At 38.2% G+C, this 16,600-nt stretch overlaps 1 protein-coding gene across 24 annotated transcripts in view; it reads left to right on the forward strand.

Annotated features, from left to right (window-relative positions):
* The window catches only part of LOC113051738 (adhesion G protein-coupled receptor L3), a 245,423-nt gene that overhangs the window by 154,399 nt on the left and 74,424 nt on the right, over nucleotides 1-16,600 (forward strand). For all 24 annotated transcript variants that reach the window (XM_026215749.1, XM_026215753.1, XM_026215761.1 and 21 more), the window contains 3 exons: nucleotides 378-713; nucleotides 5,662-5,765; nucleotides 8,531-8,716. In XM_026215749.1, the coding sequence (XP_026071534.1) occupies nucleotides 378-713; nucleotides 5,662-5,765; nucleotides 8,531-8,716 (626 nt within the window). The remainder of the gene's footprint in view (nucleotides 1-377; nucleotides 714-5,661; nucleotides 5,766-8,530; nucleotides 8,717-16,600) is intronic.

The raw sequence follows: 16,600 nt of genomic DNA on the forward strand, positions 1-16,600 counted from the left end.
GCAGACAGTACGGCTTCGCTCTTGAGCAATCTTTATAGATTTGTGTGATGATGTATCTCAGCATGAGGTCATTTTCTTCAGGAGGCTGCTTGGTTGATTTTCATTTAAGCTGCTCGATTCGTGTTCCTGTAGCTCAATTGGTAGAGCACTGCACTAACAAGCGCAAGGTTGGGAGTTCGATTCCCCGGGAAGACATGATAGGTAAAAATTGATAACCTGAATGGACTGTAAGTCGCTTTGGATAAATTTAATTTTTTTATTTAGATAAAGTGTTACTATGTTTATTTAAAATGATATGAAATATAATTCAAAATCAGTATGTTCTGATATAAATGTCATTAGTTGTATTCTAACTATATTTTATCTCCTGATTTCAGAATCTTCCTCCTCAGGAAACGTTTTAATGGACACAACAACGACACGCACCACGACTCGCCCCGTCACCATCACCCTAACGACCACCTCCACCACCTCCACCACCAAGACAACCACCTCCACCCGATCTCCCGCCACGACGGCAGCAGCCCCACGCAGCACCACCACAGACCGGCAGCCGGCGGCTCTTCCCGAGGTCACGGCACGCTCCGACCCCTCCTCCGTCCTGCCCAACATCGCCGTGGAGTTCTGCAGCCCCATCACCGACTCCTCCATCACCTGGCCCAAAACACGGCAGGGCCTTGTCGCCAAGCAGCCCTGCCCACCGGGAACCATCGGTAAGTTACAAAAGTCCAGAGCAGCCATGTAATGATTACGTTTACCAGCAGAGGGCACTGATACAATGACACGCTTGATTATTTTCACCAGCAGAGGGCGAGATACACTTAGTTAAGTGTCAAAACTTAGGTGGGAACTGTGTGCTATTGTGGTTATGTGCAACAGACTTCCATATTCTTCCATATTCATAAGTCCATAGATATCGCTATTATTTAATGCGGCTGTTAGCACGTTCTCCGACAAGCAGAAGTGATGAGACCTGTTTTCTGTGTTTGGTCAGTCAACATTTAGCGTAAACACTATTATCATCAGTTTATCAAAGTCACACCAGTTTAAATATCTTATTAATTATTTACATATTAACTATTTATTTTAAAGTAATCCTGTTTGTTATGCAATCAATCATTTTATTTGTGCCACAAAAGTAAAATGATATCCCTCAGAAGTAAATTTAAAAAAAAAAGTGAGAATCACAATAAATAAACTAAGAAGTTGAGATGTAAACTCAGATGTAAACTTGGGGGGGGGGGATACTGCAAGAAAAAAAATTAATTGAAATGAAATTGCAAGAAAGTTTACTGTACATCTTGGAACTTGTATCTCGCATTTCTCACTTTTTTCTTCTTATCTTTTAATATGAGACATAAATTCAATTTATAAAAATAAACTTTTTCTGTAAGTTCTGAGTTACATCTCACAATTCTGAGCTTTTGTCAGTTCTATGTTTTATCAGAATTTATTTTGACTCGCAATTTTCAACTTTTTTAGCAAATTTGAATTTATGTCTTACAAATCAGACATTTTTTTCACAATTTTAAGAAATATATAATAACTTTTTTTTTGTTTACGTCTTGCAATTCTGAGTTTGTCTCACATTTATCGCGAAATTCATACTTTTTCGCACAATTCTGAGTTTGTTTCTTCCAGTTCTGAATTTTCTTTCTCTGATGTGAGTTTATTTAGCAATTATATATATATATATATATATATATATATATATATATATATATATATATATATATATATATATATATATATATATATAATTACCTTAATTACCTTATTTTGTTTTTAGCACAAAACGAAAAAGATTTTTATTCAAATTTTTATCTCACAATTTTGAATTTATATCCAGATTTTTTATTTTTTTATAATAATATTAATGAATAAATAAGTCTGAGTCATTTCCCCCCCCCCTAAAATTATTTATTTATAATTCTGTGGTGGAAACAAACTTCCATAACATAATAAGTTTCTGAACAGCATGCTGGGTTGTTTTGAGTGTATTTTAAACGTTCCTGAAAATAATAATAAAAAATTATTATATGAATAATTATATAAATGTAAAAATAAAATAATAAAAGACTTCATGCTTCATTTAAAAATAAACATTAAATGCCAAAATAACAAGCCTAATTATGACCAGTTTCCAAAATTATGACCAGTTTCCAAAAAGCACAAATATGAAATAACATTATAATTACTGCATAGAGTATATTCAGTCTCTCAAAAAATTTTTTTTGAAAAAGTAAAAAAAAAAATCAACACATGAGATTTCCCCAAAATATTGCAGTTGTTAGACAGTTTTTTATATACCTAAAATTATATTTAATCATTTGCAATACTTTCTACGTTTTTTTTTTTTTTTGTATAAAGTGGAATCTAGGATAGTACCAAGGTATTTAATATGAGAGACTATCTGAATGATCTCTCCAGACACAAACATTTTGGGGATTGCAGTCAGTTACACAATGCATCTTTGTGATAACATACATACTGTCTTCTTACAATAAGAACCAGATTTGAATCATCAAGCCATTTATTAACATTTATCATTATTGCACTTAGTTTAGAAGCTGCTATTTTTTTTTTTTTTTAAGCATGGACATAAATTACGGTATCATCTACATACATCTGAACATCACACCCTGTACATACAGAGGGTAAATCATTTATATATAAGCTGAAAAGCAGAGGCCCCAGGATGGATCCCTGAGGCACACCCGTTTCATTGAGCAGAAAGGGTGAAGTTTCACTACCCATCCTAACACACTGACTAACACACCTAACATAACACGTCAAATTTAGCACATTATGGGAAAAAAATAAATTAACTCATTTACAAATGAGTGTTTGATGATCAACAGTATCTAATGCCTTCTTTTAATCCAAGAATATGGCCCCAACAACACCTCCATTGTCATTTTTTACATTAATATTTCCTAAGAGAAAGCAATTTGCTGTCTCAATAGAGTGATTAGCTCGAAATCCAAATTGCATTGGGAGCAATGAGTAAGGGCTACTATTAAGATGAGCTAACAACTGTTCAGCACCACATTTCTCTGCAGTTTTGGAAATAACGGGTAAAATGCTAATAGGTCTATAGTTACTAGCCTCAGTCGGGTCTCCAGATTTATAAACCAGAAAAAAAGTGGCTGATTTCCAGTCCTTTGGCAACTTCACTTCTTTAATAGAGGCATTAGTTAACTTTGTTATTTGTCCAGTAAATATGCATGCCTTTTAAGAAAGATATAATCTAATCCAAATATATCTTTAGACTTGGAAGTTCTAAGAGAGTTCAGAAATGTATTTACTTTAGATTCCATTCATCCATTCAGAAACCTCCATTAGAGACAGGGCAGATTGAGAGATGTCTATCTGTGGTGTAACCAAAATTCCAGTATGATTAATGAACACTGTCATCTTTACAGAATTCACAAAATAAGAATTAAGAAAGGTCATAGTTTCTATTGCCCCATTAATCAAGGAGCCGTTATCTCTAATCTCTAATTGCTTTGTTGTATTATTATGCCATTTAGCTTTTTCAGTTTATCCAAATTCTTTTCTGATTTCCCTTAGCTTCACCTAAGAAACAATGAGTTTGCTTTAGCAACTCGGATGTCCTTAATTACCCTGTTTCTTAGAGAAGTAAAGATCTTGAGAAAAATGTAGAAGGCACAGTCTCTCTCCTTCATTAGTTTCCGTATATCACCATTATTCTAAAGACGAGTTTATTTGCTGGCATCTTTAAATGAGCTTTTCTTTAAAAAAAAAAAAAAAACATTTGTGATGTTTTCAATTGTAGATAAAAACGCATGTCTTGATGTCTACCTTTGAACCAGATATTAATTCATTACAATTAATGTCCTTAATTGCCTTTTCAAATTCACATACCTCATTCTCGGGTTTTCTAAATTGGCAAGGCTTTGTATTAGAAATTAAATAAGACTGACTTGTATTGCGCTTTCTGGCTATAATGATAAAATTATGATCAGATAAGCCTGTATCCATGTTAACATATTTAATTACTCTCTCAGGCATATTTCTGATTACTAGATCTATTTGAGTACTGGATGTGGAGGTTGTCTTAACTAGCTGTCTCTATTCAAACCTATCTGTGATTATTATTTTTTTTTCAGTGCTTTTGTACTTGATTTGCCTTCCCAATTAGTATTGAAATCAAAATTTCATTTCAGATATTTGCTCTTAACCAAGACCATCCTAGGAACGACACATAGTGACGCATTGCCCATTTTCCTACAGAGCAAATAACCCCTCGTCACTACATGTTTAACAGCTTGTTTTGGTAACCCAGGTGTCTCTGTGGTTATTAGTGAGTCTGTGGAAGTGCAGCAGACGAGCGACACACAGCGTGAGCACAAACAACACAAACGCACTGCTGCAGCTCACGCTCTTCTTTCACCTGTCTGTCACTCTCCTTCCTCTCATTTTCTTTCTCTAAATTTCAGCTTTTCCGCCTTCTGCTCATATCAAAACACTTCCAGTCTTCTGCCTGTTTCCATGGTTTTGGTTGATTGGCAGTTTCTTCATGATGAGTTGTTTTTTCTTGAAGTTTTCAGAGCGCCAGACTGGATTCGTCCTCTGGCCATTTCCTCAAAGTAATACATTCACATTTACATCTCCATAAACTCTTTCATCAAAACAACTGCAGAAAAAATACTAGCATTTGATTGACATCAGACACGGGGGTGGTGTTGGCGCAGTGGATCAGACGCATGCCTTTGGTGTGAGTGATCCGGGTTTGAATTCACTGTGAGCCACAAATGTGTCCCTGAGCAAGACACTTAACCCCTAGTTGATCCGTTGATTTATTACGCTTTCTGGCTATAATAATATAAAATTGTGATCAGACAAGCCTGTAACCATGATAATCTATTTATTTATTTTTTAGCAGCAAATCTCCTTATTAAAATTATTTCTAAAGGATCATGTGACACTGAAGACTGCAATGCTGAAATTTTTACAATGGATTTTTACCACAAAACCAGAAAATGTGTGTTGTCTATTGACCGTTGTTTTTGGTGAACTGAACTTTGTATATTTGGTAGATTTATTTATTTATTTATTTATTTTACATTTTTTACAAGGATTAATACAATAATGTGACATTATTTTTGATTTTAAAATATTTTTTCCCACATGTAGACTAATGGACTATATTATTTGGCAGAGAAATATTAGTTGTTTATTTTGATTGTCATTATTATCAGTATTGCATGTATGTTATTATTGAACACTTATTTTGCGCGTGTGTGTGTGTGTCTGCAGCAGCCATACATCTGGAGTGTGTGTGTGTGTCTGTGTGATCTCACCTGACACCGACACAATCCCCTGACTGGAAGAATATGACTTTTTCTCTCTCTTCTGTCCTTCTAATTAGAGCTGAGAATGAGATGTATTTCTCCACATGCTTTAATTGACCTTTACCAATGCTCTCCAGTGCACGCACACACACACACACACACACACACACACACACAGCAGTGATTTTATCTCCATCAGAGGAAGTAATTACACATTCTTTTATGATCACAGACATTTGAAAGTGTTTCTGGTCATCTGTGCAAGCAGCAGTGAAGGACGTTGATGTGTGTGTGTTTGCGGGAGTGATATGAACACACAGTAACGGCTGCTTTCTGTGTACAGGGACGGCTGTGTTCTCCTGTCAGGGGCCCGAGGGACTGTGGGACCTGCAGGGGCCCGACCTCAGCAACTGCTCCTCCACATGGGTCAACATCATCAACCAGAAGGTTTGAGAAACACAATTAAACATATGTACCTGTATATTGCAAATGAAAATAAAAAAATATATAACTAACAATTCCAACGACAGGAGAACCTCGCACACATAAGAAATTACCAACTGCTTTATTCATATTAGATTTTGCTTTTGCGCTGAGCATGTTGCCCTTTTTTCACTTTATTGTGCATTTAAGTTTTGCCTTTACGCTGAGCATGTTGCAGGTTTTTTATGAATCAGTAATGGTTTGCCTTTCACTGAGCTTGTGGCACTTTTTTTTGTACTTTTTAAGAATTGTAATGTTTTTTGTTTTTTTATGTGCTACCTTCTACATGTTGTTCATGTATCGCTGACTTGAAGCTGTTCACGTAAATCAGTTTCAGCAGTTTTATGAATGTGAAATGACAGAGAGAGAGAGAAAGAGAGAGAAAGAGAGAGAGTGCATGCGTGTGTGTGTGTGTGTAGAGACCCAGCAGGTAGCCCAGAAGACAACATCTTTAGCTGTGTCTCATTAGCAAATAAACACATCTCTTCCTTTAGATGGAGAAGTGTAGTGATCAAACACAAGAGTGCGTGGCTCTGTGGCTCCTCTGTGCTCATGTTTCTTCTGCGACTTGAAAGAACAGAGCCTCACTGTCTGAGTCAAGAGTTGTTCTGCTTCTTCAACTGCCTCTAGCAGACAAACACAGGAGGACAATCTGATCTGCAGAAAATGAGCAATGTAAAATAATGCCATTGAGATTGATGCACATGCATCAACTTATTACCATATATATATATATATATTACAAAATATATATAACTCACTGTATTATGAGAGAGAGATGGACTGAGCGAGTGTGATAACCTGCATCTGATACTTCTTCAGCTCAGTCTCATATTCACAATAAAACATTAGTTTGAATGTCTTCTGAGGAAAGCAATATCTTTGTCGTACTGTCCTTTCATCTGTTAAGGGTGATTTCCAGTGACAGCGCTGCTCACGGCATTTGTTAACTGCGTCTTACAAGCTGTTATTAAAAGTAAAAATAAGTTTCAGTCTCTTTCAGTATAAAAATGCAAAACAAATTATATCTTATGTTTAAATACTATAGGTAGGTTGTTGATCTGAATGTGAGAACTTTTCATATTAATATTTGTATTTTTAAGGTTTACAAAATTTACACCCACTGCTCTGATGTGAAAATCTGAATCTTTCAATTTAATCACGAAGACAATAATCAAAACACCTGTGTTTTGAATTGGAAGTTGCACATTTATGGCTAAAAATGTGTAAAATTACATTCACACATAGAAAATGACAGACACAAATGTTTACGAAATATCTACTTTTGCACGTTACTTCATTTTCGCTGCACGTCAAATCAGCACTTAACCTCTCAGATCTGGCAGTACAAGTTCAAATCCTAGCGCTACTCCTGAGAAGCAGTTTTACAAAGCTTTCATTATAATGCACAGAGGAAAACAAACAAAAACACCTTATCCTGTAACAAGCCATGTCCCTGAAATGATTGTTTTGCTAAATATAGCCGATCTTTAGACTAACAGACGAACAACCCACTACATTTAGTAAATTAATTGGGTTGATTATCCACAGTGGGAGGATCAGGTCTTCAGATAGAAGAATGAATTATGAACTAAATAATTTTTGAAAATTGTATTATTTCATATCCTGAGAGTATGAGAAAGGAAATGAAATGGATGCATCAGTATTGTTTTAATTTATACAGCATGACAAGACAATTATTGTAACATATAATTATCTGTCATGCAGTTGATAAATGACACCACAATAGGCTAATGTGTCTGCTGTCTGCCATTTACATTTTTATGAAACTTTAATTTTCTTTACTACATTGCAAAGCGTAGACTTTTCCTCCCATTTATTTCAGGAAAATATGCTGCTTCTCATTATTTTAAAGTGAAGAAATAGAGAAACTTTTATTTCTACCGGCCCGTGATGATTCTGAAAGGACATACTATTGAGCCGATTTTCTTTCAATCAGCTGGAATGATTCGAGACATTCTACACTTAACGTGGCTTAATGCATGAAAACTGTGTTTTTAAAAGACCAAACTCTCAAGTTTTGCTACGGTTTTACTTGTTTTACTGTTTTTGAAGTCTAAACAATTACATTCCCACCTAAAATACATAAAACTTCAAACGACATTCTGTGACACCAAAACAGGAGGCTTATTATTAATTGTAATGGACTTGGGTGTTCGCCCACACTTACTGTGAGAAATACTGGAAGCGGAGTGATAGAAATGCTGAAAGGGTGCTCCTGTGGCAATATCAGTAGAATATCTCACGGTTCTCAGCCAATCAGATGTGAGAACCAGAACAAGCAAATATATATCACTACTCCACCTAAACTACGGGGAGAAAACACCCACTAAAAACTGTGTATCCTTATGGTAGAATTGAGTGTAAATCCTCTTTTTAAAGCTGATATAAATAACTAACTTCCATTCATATTTTCATCCATGCATTGACTGGGACTCAAACCCATGATGACCTTGGTGTTGTTTATTGTCATGCTCTGCTGTTTGAGCTACAGGAACATTAACACCTTTTCCAACACCTTCAGTTCTGCTGACCATCATCAACACAAACCCAGACCTGCAGAATAACTGCTTTACTCAATCACTTCATTCATCAGAAAAAAACAACAACAACAACATTCTCTTTTGCCAGTGTAACAGAGACTGTTGGAACTAAGCAGTTTGTTGGTTGATAATAACTTTGTGTGTGTATGTGTGTGTGTGTTGTAGATCCGAGCCGGTGAACCTGCGGCCATAATCTCCCGTGAGCTTTCCGAACAGACCAAGGGTCACATGCACGCGGGTGACATCACCTACACGGTCCGGGCCATGGGTCACCTGATCGACCTGCTGGACGTCCAGCTCAGGAATCTCACCCCCGGAGGAAAGGACAGCGCCGCCCGGAGCCTCAACAAGGTACTGCGTCTGACATACAACACTATAATATCAGTCAATACATGTCAAGTCAAATGCATTAATATAGCGCTTTTCACAATACTTTTACACAAACACTATTTCATAGCAGCTTTACAGAAAATAATGATGTTAGTGTTTATAATATCTTAATGTCTTCATGCCTTTAAGTTGTGTTTAGCAGATTAGAGCTGAGTGATAATATAGCTACACTTTGCGATCTAAAATCAATCATACCGCATTATACAGGCTTTTTTCCTGTTTCTGGAGTTTCTGGAGATGTTTGCACAGAAATGATTGTAAAATGTATTTGGATTGTGAGGTCAGAGCATCTCTGACTGATTATTTCAAACAAAAAGTAATGGATATACAGTCAGACGGTTGTTTTCAGAAATGGTGCAAAGATCATTACACGGCTACTTACCAGATAAAATAATAAAGGGACATGAAATATTGATTTGAGTTGAAATGACTCTGTTATGTGAGAAGAAAGAGAGCAGAGAGAGTGCAGCAGCAATGATTAAAAAGTCCTGATCAATCTGTCAGTGTTTGTCTTGTAATAATGACAAATGTGTTACACAGATACTCACAGGTTCACTGGACATTTTTTCTTATTAAAGAAGTGCATGAAGCAACTTGAGGTTCTTATTTTCCCCAAAACAAAACTAAGTGTCTTTTAAAGATGTGATGCCTCTAACCCAGAGGTAGGCAAGTTCGGTCCTGGAGAGCCGCAGTCCTGCACAGTTCAGCTCCAACCCTGAAAAAAAATAAACCCTCACCTACCTGTATTTCAGTAATCCTGAATGGATTGATGAGCTTGTTCAGGTGTGTTTGATTAGGGTTGAAGCTGAACTTGCCTAGCCCTGCTCTAACCTGACAAACTTGGGCAAATCCACCCTTGTGAAAAGGAGTGTGCTTAATAGTATTTAATGTGCTCTTGTATTGCACGTTAAATATTACAAGTACATTTAATATATATAATCATGGGTTTGGTCTCAGCTTTGGTGGGGACACCCCCATATCCCCCACCCGGGATTCTTTTGTTGTAAGAAACCAGTGATTTAATGGTGATTTCTTTTTTTATTTCAGACTGTTGGCAATACAGAACAGAATATCACAATACAGGAGTGAATCTACTTCATCTCATTATATTGTATCCTGACCCCGATATTCCATCCTGTACTGTCTCAAAAGAGCTAGTGTAACAGTATAATCTCATAAATTGCACTCTCAAAAAACAAAAACCTGAGACTGTGTAATGCTGAACAACCAAACGTTTTATTAACATAAGTATTTACACTAACAAAAAATACTCTGCCACAAGGAAACAAATCTAAATAAATAAATATAATAACTTTTTCTATTATAAACACTATTTACCCTCAAGTACACTCACGTTTATGTTGACTGCAAGATTCTAAGTTAAGGTAACTTACAGGCTAACTGACATTCAGATACTTGCTAACGTAGCATTATATCATCCTGGGTAACACATACTATCACCAGTTAACACTATATTCCACAGAATATGCATTTGAAAGCCTGGTCAGTTAACTTACTACTGATAGTTTATTTGTGTGGCTAGCTAGTTATTTTGCCTACTTACACTCTGACTCTGCTTTATGAAAAAGCTTCTCATGTCCCCTTTCTTCTTCTTGGTTGGCATATACAAAGTAAAAAAGGGGCAAAAAATGTTTTTACTCTGGCCTTTGTATGTGGTAGAGAGACAGCCCTGGTAACTTACCGTCGGCGTCGTCAACTTGCGCGCCCGCACGCTGCTAGTGCAAGCACAAAAGTAGTCCCGGCCCGCGCGTTTAGCCTGTCAGATACCCCGCCGCCAATCAAATTACGCCGTTTCTGGTACTGTCGTCATCCTGACCGTTAGAATCGATCCAAATAGCAGTGCAAAGGAGCAAAATATTGATAGGGACTAGTACCTAGCGTCCCCCCTAAACCTACGCCCATGATTATATATATATATATATATATATATATATATATATATATATATATATATATATATACACACACATAGTGTACTTGCAATTAAATAAAATGCAGCTTAAGTGACTTAAAACACATTTTTAACACACTTAAGAAGACTTTTAAAAACTGCTCTTTGTAATAATGTCAAATTAAACGCTAAAGTACATTTTAAATCATTATGTTTTTATAATATTTTGTCATGCTTTAAAAAAATTGAGTCAATAATAGAAGAATAAAGTTATTTTTTCCAAAAATGTGCACTTTGAAACACAGTTGTCATTTAAATGAACGGTTAAAATGCATCAAATGTTTCAGTTTTTAGTTGGAGAACAAAATGTTGTGTAAAAGCCAACTTGCTCATTCCTGTAGGACCCGCAACACTGCACATTTTCCATCTCTCCTTTGTCTGACACAACAAATTCAGTTGTTGGAGTCTCTGTTAATGAGTTGATGATCTAAATCAGGTGTGTTTGATTAAGCAGACATTGAAAACCTTCAGTGTTGGGGTGCCCCCAGGAACATGGTTGGGAACCAATGGTTTATGGAATATAATGACAATCCAGGTGTATTCGAGGATAACCAGCTGAAGTGTTAAGGCAGGTTATCCTTGAAAACTTGCCACGAGGAATGTCTTTCCAAGACTCATCTCACAAACGTTTTCAAATACAGTTTGTCCTCCTCACAAATGCTCATTGTATCAACCTGCTAACTTTGAAATCGTGTCCCGGTGGGCTGACAAAACCTGACCTTGAATAAAATGCTTGTAGTCAGACAGCCAATCAGGTTGAAGCCTGTGGATTTTGTGGCATTTTTACATTCAATACGCATCAAACGGTTGGTGAACGTGTCGCCTGTGGCTGAAAACCAAATGCTGTTTGTGAAGCAAACCAGTCTGAGGATTGCAGTTGACACATGACGCATGAGTTTGTATGTTATAAGTCTGACAGTGGTTTCGAACAGCTAATCATCACTTATTATTAAGGCTGTCAAGAGATTAAATGTATCCTATTAATTAAATGATGTTTTAATTGATCAATCAAAAACTTATTGCAAATTAATCACACATCAATTTGGTCCAAGAAATGACCCCTGAAAAGATAATTTAAAATCAATATTGTGTTAGATGAGAAAAAAAAACTAACATTGGTAGACATTACATAAAGGCTGCTTTAGAATGAAACATTTCGATTCAAAGTTGCATAAATAATAATAATAAATTGGTATTAATGGGTTTATTAAAAAATAATATTAAAATATGAAATCATTTTTGTCCTCCTAAACTATATCATACACACGGGGTGTTTTCTGCCATCATATCTTGAATTTTAGGGCAAGAAACTGCATTTAGTTTTTTTTTTCAGTATTTAATCACACCATATCATTGCATTAAATTGACAGCACTATTTATTATTATTATTATGTTTGACTTCACCAGAAGAGAAACGGACAGGAAGCGCTAGGCAGATAAAGCATCCTCTTTGATGCAGTCAGTATGGAGAGCAGCAGGAAGAGGAGAGCAGTGGGTGTTTTTTTAATGATGTCCGTGTTTGTCAGGATGAATGATCCCCTGTGTTTGTCCCCGCAGTCAGCCGTCTGTTTAAAAATAGGTTTAACTTGGGTGAAGAGAAACTCTTGCCATCCTGAGGCTCCTATCGCTCCGAGGACATTATGCGGCATGAATAATCGCCAGCGTTATTAAAGTTTCTGCAGAGTTAAAGAGGTTCGCTTTGACGCTGTTTTCTCCAGCCCTGCGTGTAGTTTGTCTTCAGACACTTAGAGAACAAAGACCATTCATTCAGACATTGTGCATGTATTAATATTACACACAGGATCCAAAATTAACTATACAAGAAACTGATTGCAAGTAAAAATCGGCTTTGAAAAGTAAATAAAATAGTTGGCCAATAACTTTGTAAGGAAATGCAACATTTAGGAAGTTGATTAATTAATTAAGGTAATATATATATATATATATATATATATATATATATATATATATATATATATATATATATATATAAATAACTGTATTTCTTTAGTCAATTATTAAAGTATTAAATGTTAAGCTGTATTTGGGATTTTAAGAACAAGTGGAAAATGTGGTGAATGTTTCATTTCATTTAAGTGAAATTAGCAAGCAGTTTGACTGAATTTACATTCATTTTAAACACGAAGCCAGGCACGACGCAGGTTGCGCGTGTGCGTCGAGTCTCATCCATACTGCCAGATGCGCTCGTGGAGATTTGCGTTGCAGTGCGCGCGAGAATATAACCGAGCGTTACGAAACAGGTTCTGTGAGTGCGGCAAGTGTGAACATACTCGAGAGCAGCAAGTATGAGAAGCATTCAGAGACACAGGCTGTGTGTGCGGTCTTCTGAATTGGGAATAGCGAACATGCGATAAGACATGGTCTTGATATGCATTGTGACGCAGCTCTTGTAAATTGTCTTTTTTGTTCGTTGTCTGTCTTTTCAAATCTTAAATTACATAACGTTTTTCTTTAGTTTTAATTTACCTAACTATTGATCTGACCCTGTAGATGCCATAATCCCACTCTGTCTCTCTCCTTCTTTTTTTTTAATGGTGTGCGTTTACACAGTTGGCTAGAGCAGAGCTGATTGGTGAGACCAGAGGTGCCCTCACTCTACTGGTTAGTAAGACTGTCTCTACAGGCTGACAGTCATGCATATGCTCAGAGTAATGGAACAGAGTAATATTGCATCCACATTGCAGCTTCGATTCACGGAAGTATAAAAGGGCACCTGCTGAGCTCATCATCATCTTTGCTGTCTTCAAGAATTGTGTGTTTGGAGTGTGCTACCATGTTTAACAACCCAGTAGAGCATTTCAAGAAGTGTGTGCCTCTGTGTCTTAAGTTTTTGACACCCGAGGACACGCATGACTTGTGCGTTATGTGCCTGGGGGAGGAGCATGCGCATTCGGTGCTTTAGGTCGCAGAATGTAAGCATTGTGAATCATTTCCAATGCGTAAGCTCTGTTCACGGTTGTCACTTTTTTGGGGGTGGGGGGATAAGAGGCAAGCGTCTGTCATTGGAGTCATCTGATACATCTGAGACTCTGGTGGTCTGACGCTTCAGAAGACGATGTTGACTTGCGGCTGACTAGATGAGAATTTTTGGGCAGATCTTGATCGTCCAGCCCCCGGGAGTCTTCCATTTCTTCCAGATCTCCACTCAGAGATATCTAAGTCCTGGGTGAAACCATATTACTTTTGCCTGCATATCTTTCAGCATGCAGATTATACAAATGTTGAGGTTGTGGCTGAGCACAGATATATGAGGATATACCCCCTGTTGAGAAGACGTTTGCGAGCTATCTCTCGCAGGGCAAGTCATCCTCTTTGAAGGCTCCTGTGTTGCCATCAGTAGCAATTCAGACTATCTCACGTTTGAATGGCAGGGTGTATGTGGCAGCAGGTCAGGCTTGTGGTGCTCTGCACACCATGGCAGTATCAAAGGCCTAACAGGCTGATTTGTTGAAGGATTTGGATGAGGGCAAAGGCTTATTGCCAGAAGCAGTTGAAGAGCTGAACCGCACTACGGACTTGGCTCTCTGTGCCACTAATTAAACTGCTGCTGCCATTGGGCGTTCAATGGCAGCGATGGTGGCTATGGAGAGACATTTGTGGGTTAACTTTCTTATTCTTTCTTCTTCGCCAACCAGACTTTTTGGCCCTTCCGACGAGACGGTTGTGGAGAAGGTTAGGGAGGCGGAGGCACAATCAGTTGACTACAGGAAATTAATTCCCGACGCTCCGAATCCTTTTTTAAGGAGGATGGTCTGTCTAGGGCTGAGGCCCATAGACAAGATCAGAAATTTAGCGTCGCTAACTGCATCCCTCCTCCCTCTAGGAATTGGTGAGGAAAGCCTACCGCTGACAAGGGAAGAAGTGATCCCAGGAACGTGCTGAATAAGAAGCGCAGTCGTCCTCTGCGTACCGACGCTTGCGTGTCCTGATCATCTTTCTCCCTAAGGGTTTATGGATGGAGGGATTGAATGTACAGTGCTCTCTCCACCATCAATACCACTACTGAGTTTCCCTTGAGCAAAGCACAAAACCCCCAACTGCTCACGGGTCTGTAACACTCTTGATATAGCAAACTGAGGGTTTTTATATTCAAGCGTTTGCAGGGAAAGGACAGGACTTATTCAAATACAGCTACCTGAAGTTAGCTGTGTTTAATGCAGTTGCACTGTGCCCTCTCCTGGGGTGGTTCCCTTTTTACCTGGATTCCAGCCATCTGAGGATGGCTGTGTGCTAGCTCAATGGTTTTAAGTAGCAGTCCTTGAGCCAATACCTAGACAGTGTTGTCTCCCCTCTTTGGGTCATAAGTAGACCACTCTGGTGGTCTGGGTAGTTTTTTTTTTTAAAATATATTCCTTTCTTACACCTTCCGGAGTACATACGTATGAGGCGGTGACTGCTCCCTTTTTTAGGGTCTTTAAGTAGCAGACTCTTTGAGCACCTTGCCTAGACAAGTGCTATCTCCCCTGCTAGTGTAGTAAGTATGCTATATCTGGTCTAGGCAGCTCTATAGGAAGGCTGTATAGTTTCTGACAGATTGGGGACTTCCTTGGTATAGCCATCTGAGGGTGGTTATATTCCAGCCATTGGTATGGCAGGATGGGCTTATCTGAATACAGCTACCTTAGGCTAGCTGTGTCCCACTATGGCTTTGCACCCATGGAGTGGCCTTTTTACCAAGACCTATATATCTTAGTTGCAATCGATAGCTGTTCCTGGGCACGTAGTTATCTGAGGATATATATGTGCTAGCTCAGTGACTGCTCTCCTCTTAGGGTCTTTAAGTAGTGGTCTCTTTGAGCCCTTGCCTGGTCTGTGCTTTCTCCCCTGTTAGGGAATTAAGCAGATGGCCCACTTTCTGTGGTCTAGGCAGCTTTTTAGGGAGGCTATGTTCTTATGAGTTCCTTTTGGAGGTCTTGTGTGTCCAGGCTAGTTCTGCTCATATCGCATAGCCTTCTGTGATAGCTGATAGCTGTGTTAACTTGGGTGGGATGTGTCCTTTATTAGGATTCCACTTTTCGGCCAAGCTGCATGAGCTGCCCGTGGTGTCAGTGGCATGGGCTCTTTCTGAGGAAAGGCTTGGTGTATGTAGTTCACTTCCTTGGTGCTCTCCCACCAGGTAGACAGGTATACGCCTCGGCATAGCTTGGTTGGACTGCATTCCCCATAGTGTCGCCTGCATGGAGTTGGAAAAGTCTCAGGTTACACATGTAGACATGGTGACATGAGAGAATGAGATGCTACACCCCCTTGCCATGCCTTCGACATGACTGTTGACGTCTCCTTCAGACACCTAAGGATGACGTGTTCAGCAGATGCTCTTTTATACTTCCGGGAATCCTGCTTATGACATCATTGGCCAGGTGGGCCAATAGATTGGCATGGTTTCACATGTGCTTCAGACACTGGTCATGCAGACTGCATTCCCCATAGTGCCCCCTTAGGGGGTACAGCGTCTCATTCCCTCTCAGGGAACCATGGTTACATGCGTAACCCGAGATGTTTTTTCTTCTTCTTTTTTTTCAAACTTTTTTGTTTGCTTGTTTATATGTTTGTTCTGATCCAAATCATTTAAAGGTCCCGTTTTTCGTGATCCCATGTTTTAAACTTTAGCTAGTGTGTAATCTTGTAGTTAGAGTATAAATAATATCTGTAAAATTCTAAAGCTCAAAGTTCAATTCCAAGCGAGATATTTTATTTAACAGAATTCGCCTACAAAAAACGACCCGTTAGGACTACATCCCTCTAGTTCCTGCAGTAATGACGTCACTAAAACAGTTTTTTGACTAACCTCCGCCCACATGAATACACAAAAAAAGGGGTGAGGCCTTGTTGCACTCCGACAGAGAAGAGAA

This window comes from Carassius auratus, chromosome 32 (genome assembly GCF_003368295.1).
Source record: "Carassius auratus strain Wakin chromosome 32, ASM336829v1, whole genome shotgun sequence".
Classification (NCBI taxonomy): domain Eukaryota; kingdom Metazoa; phylum Chordata; class Actinopteri; order Cypriniformes; family Cyprinidae; genus Carassius; species Carassius auratus.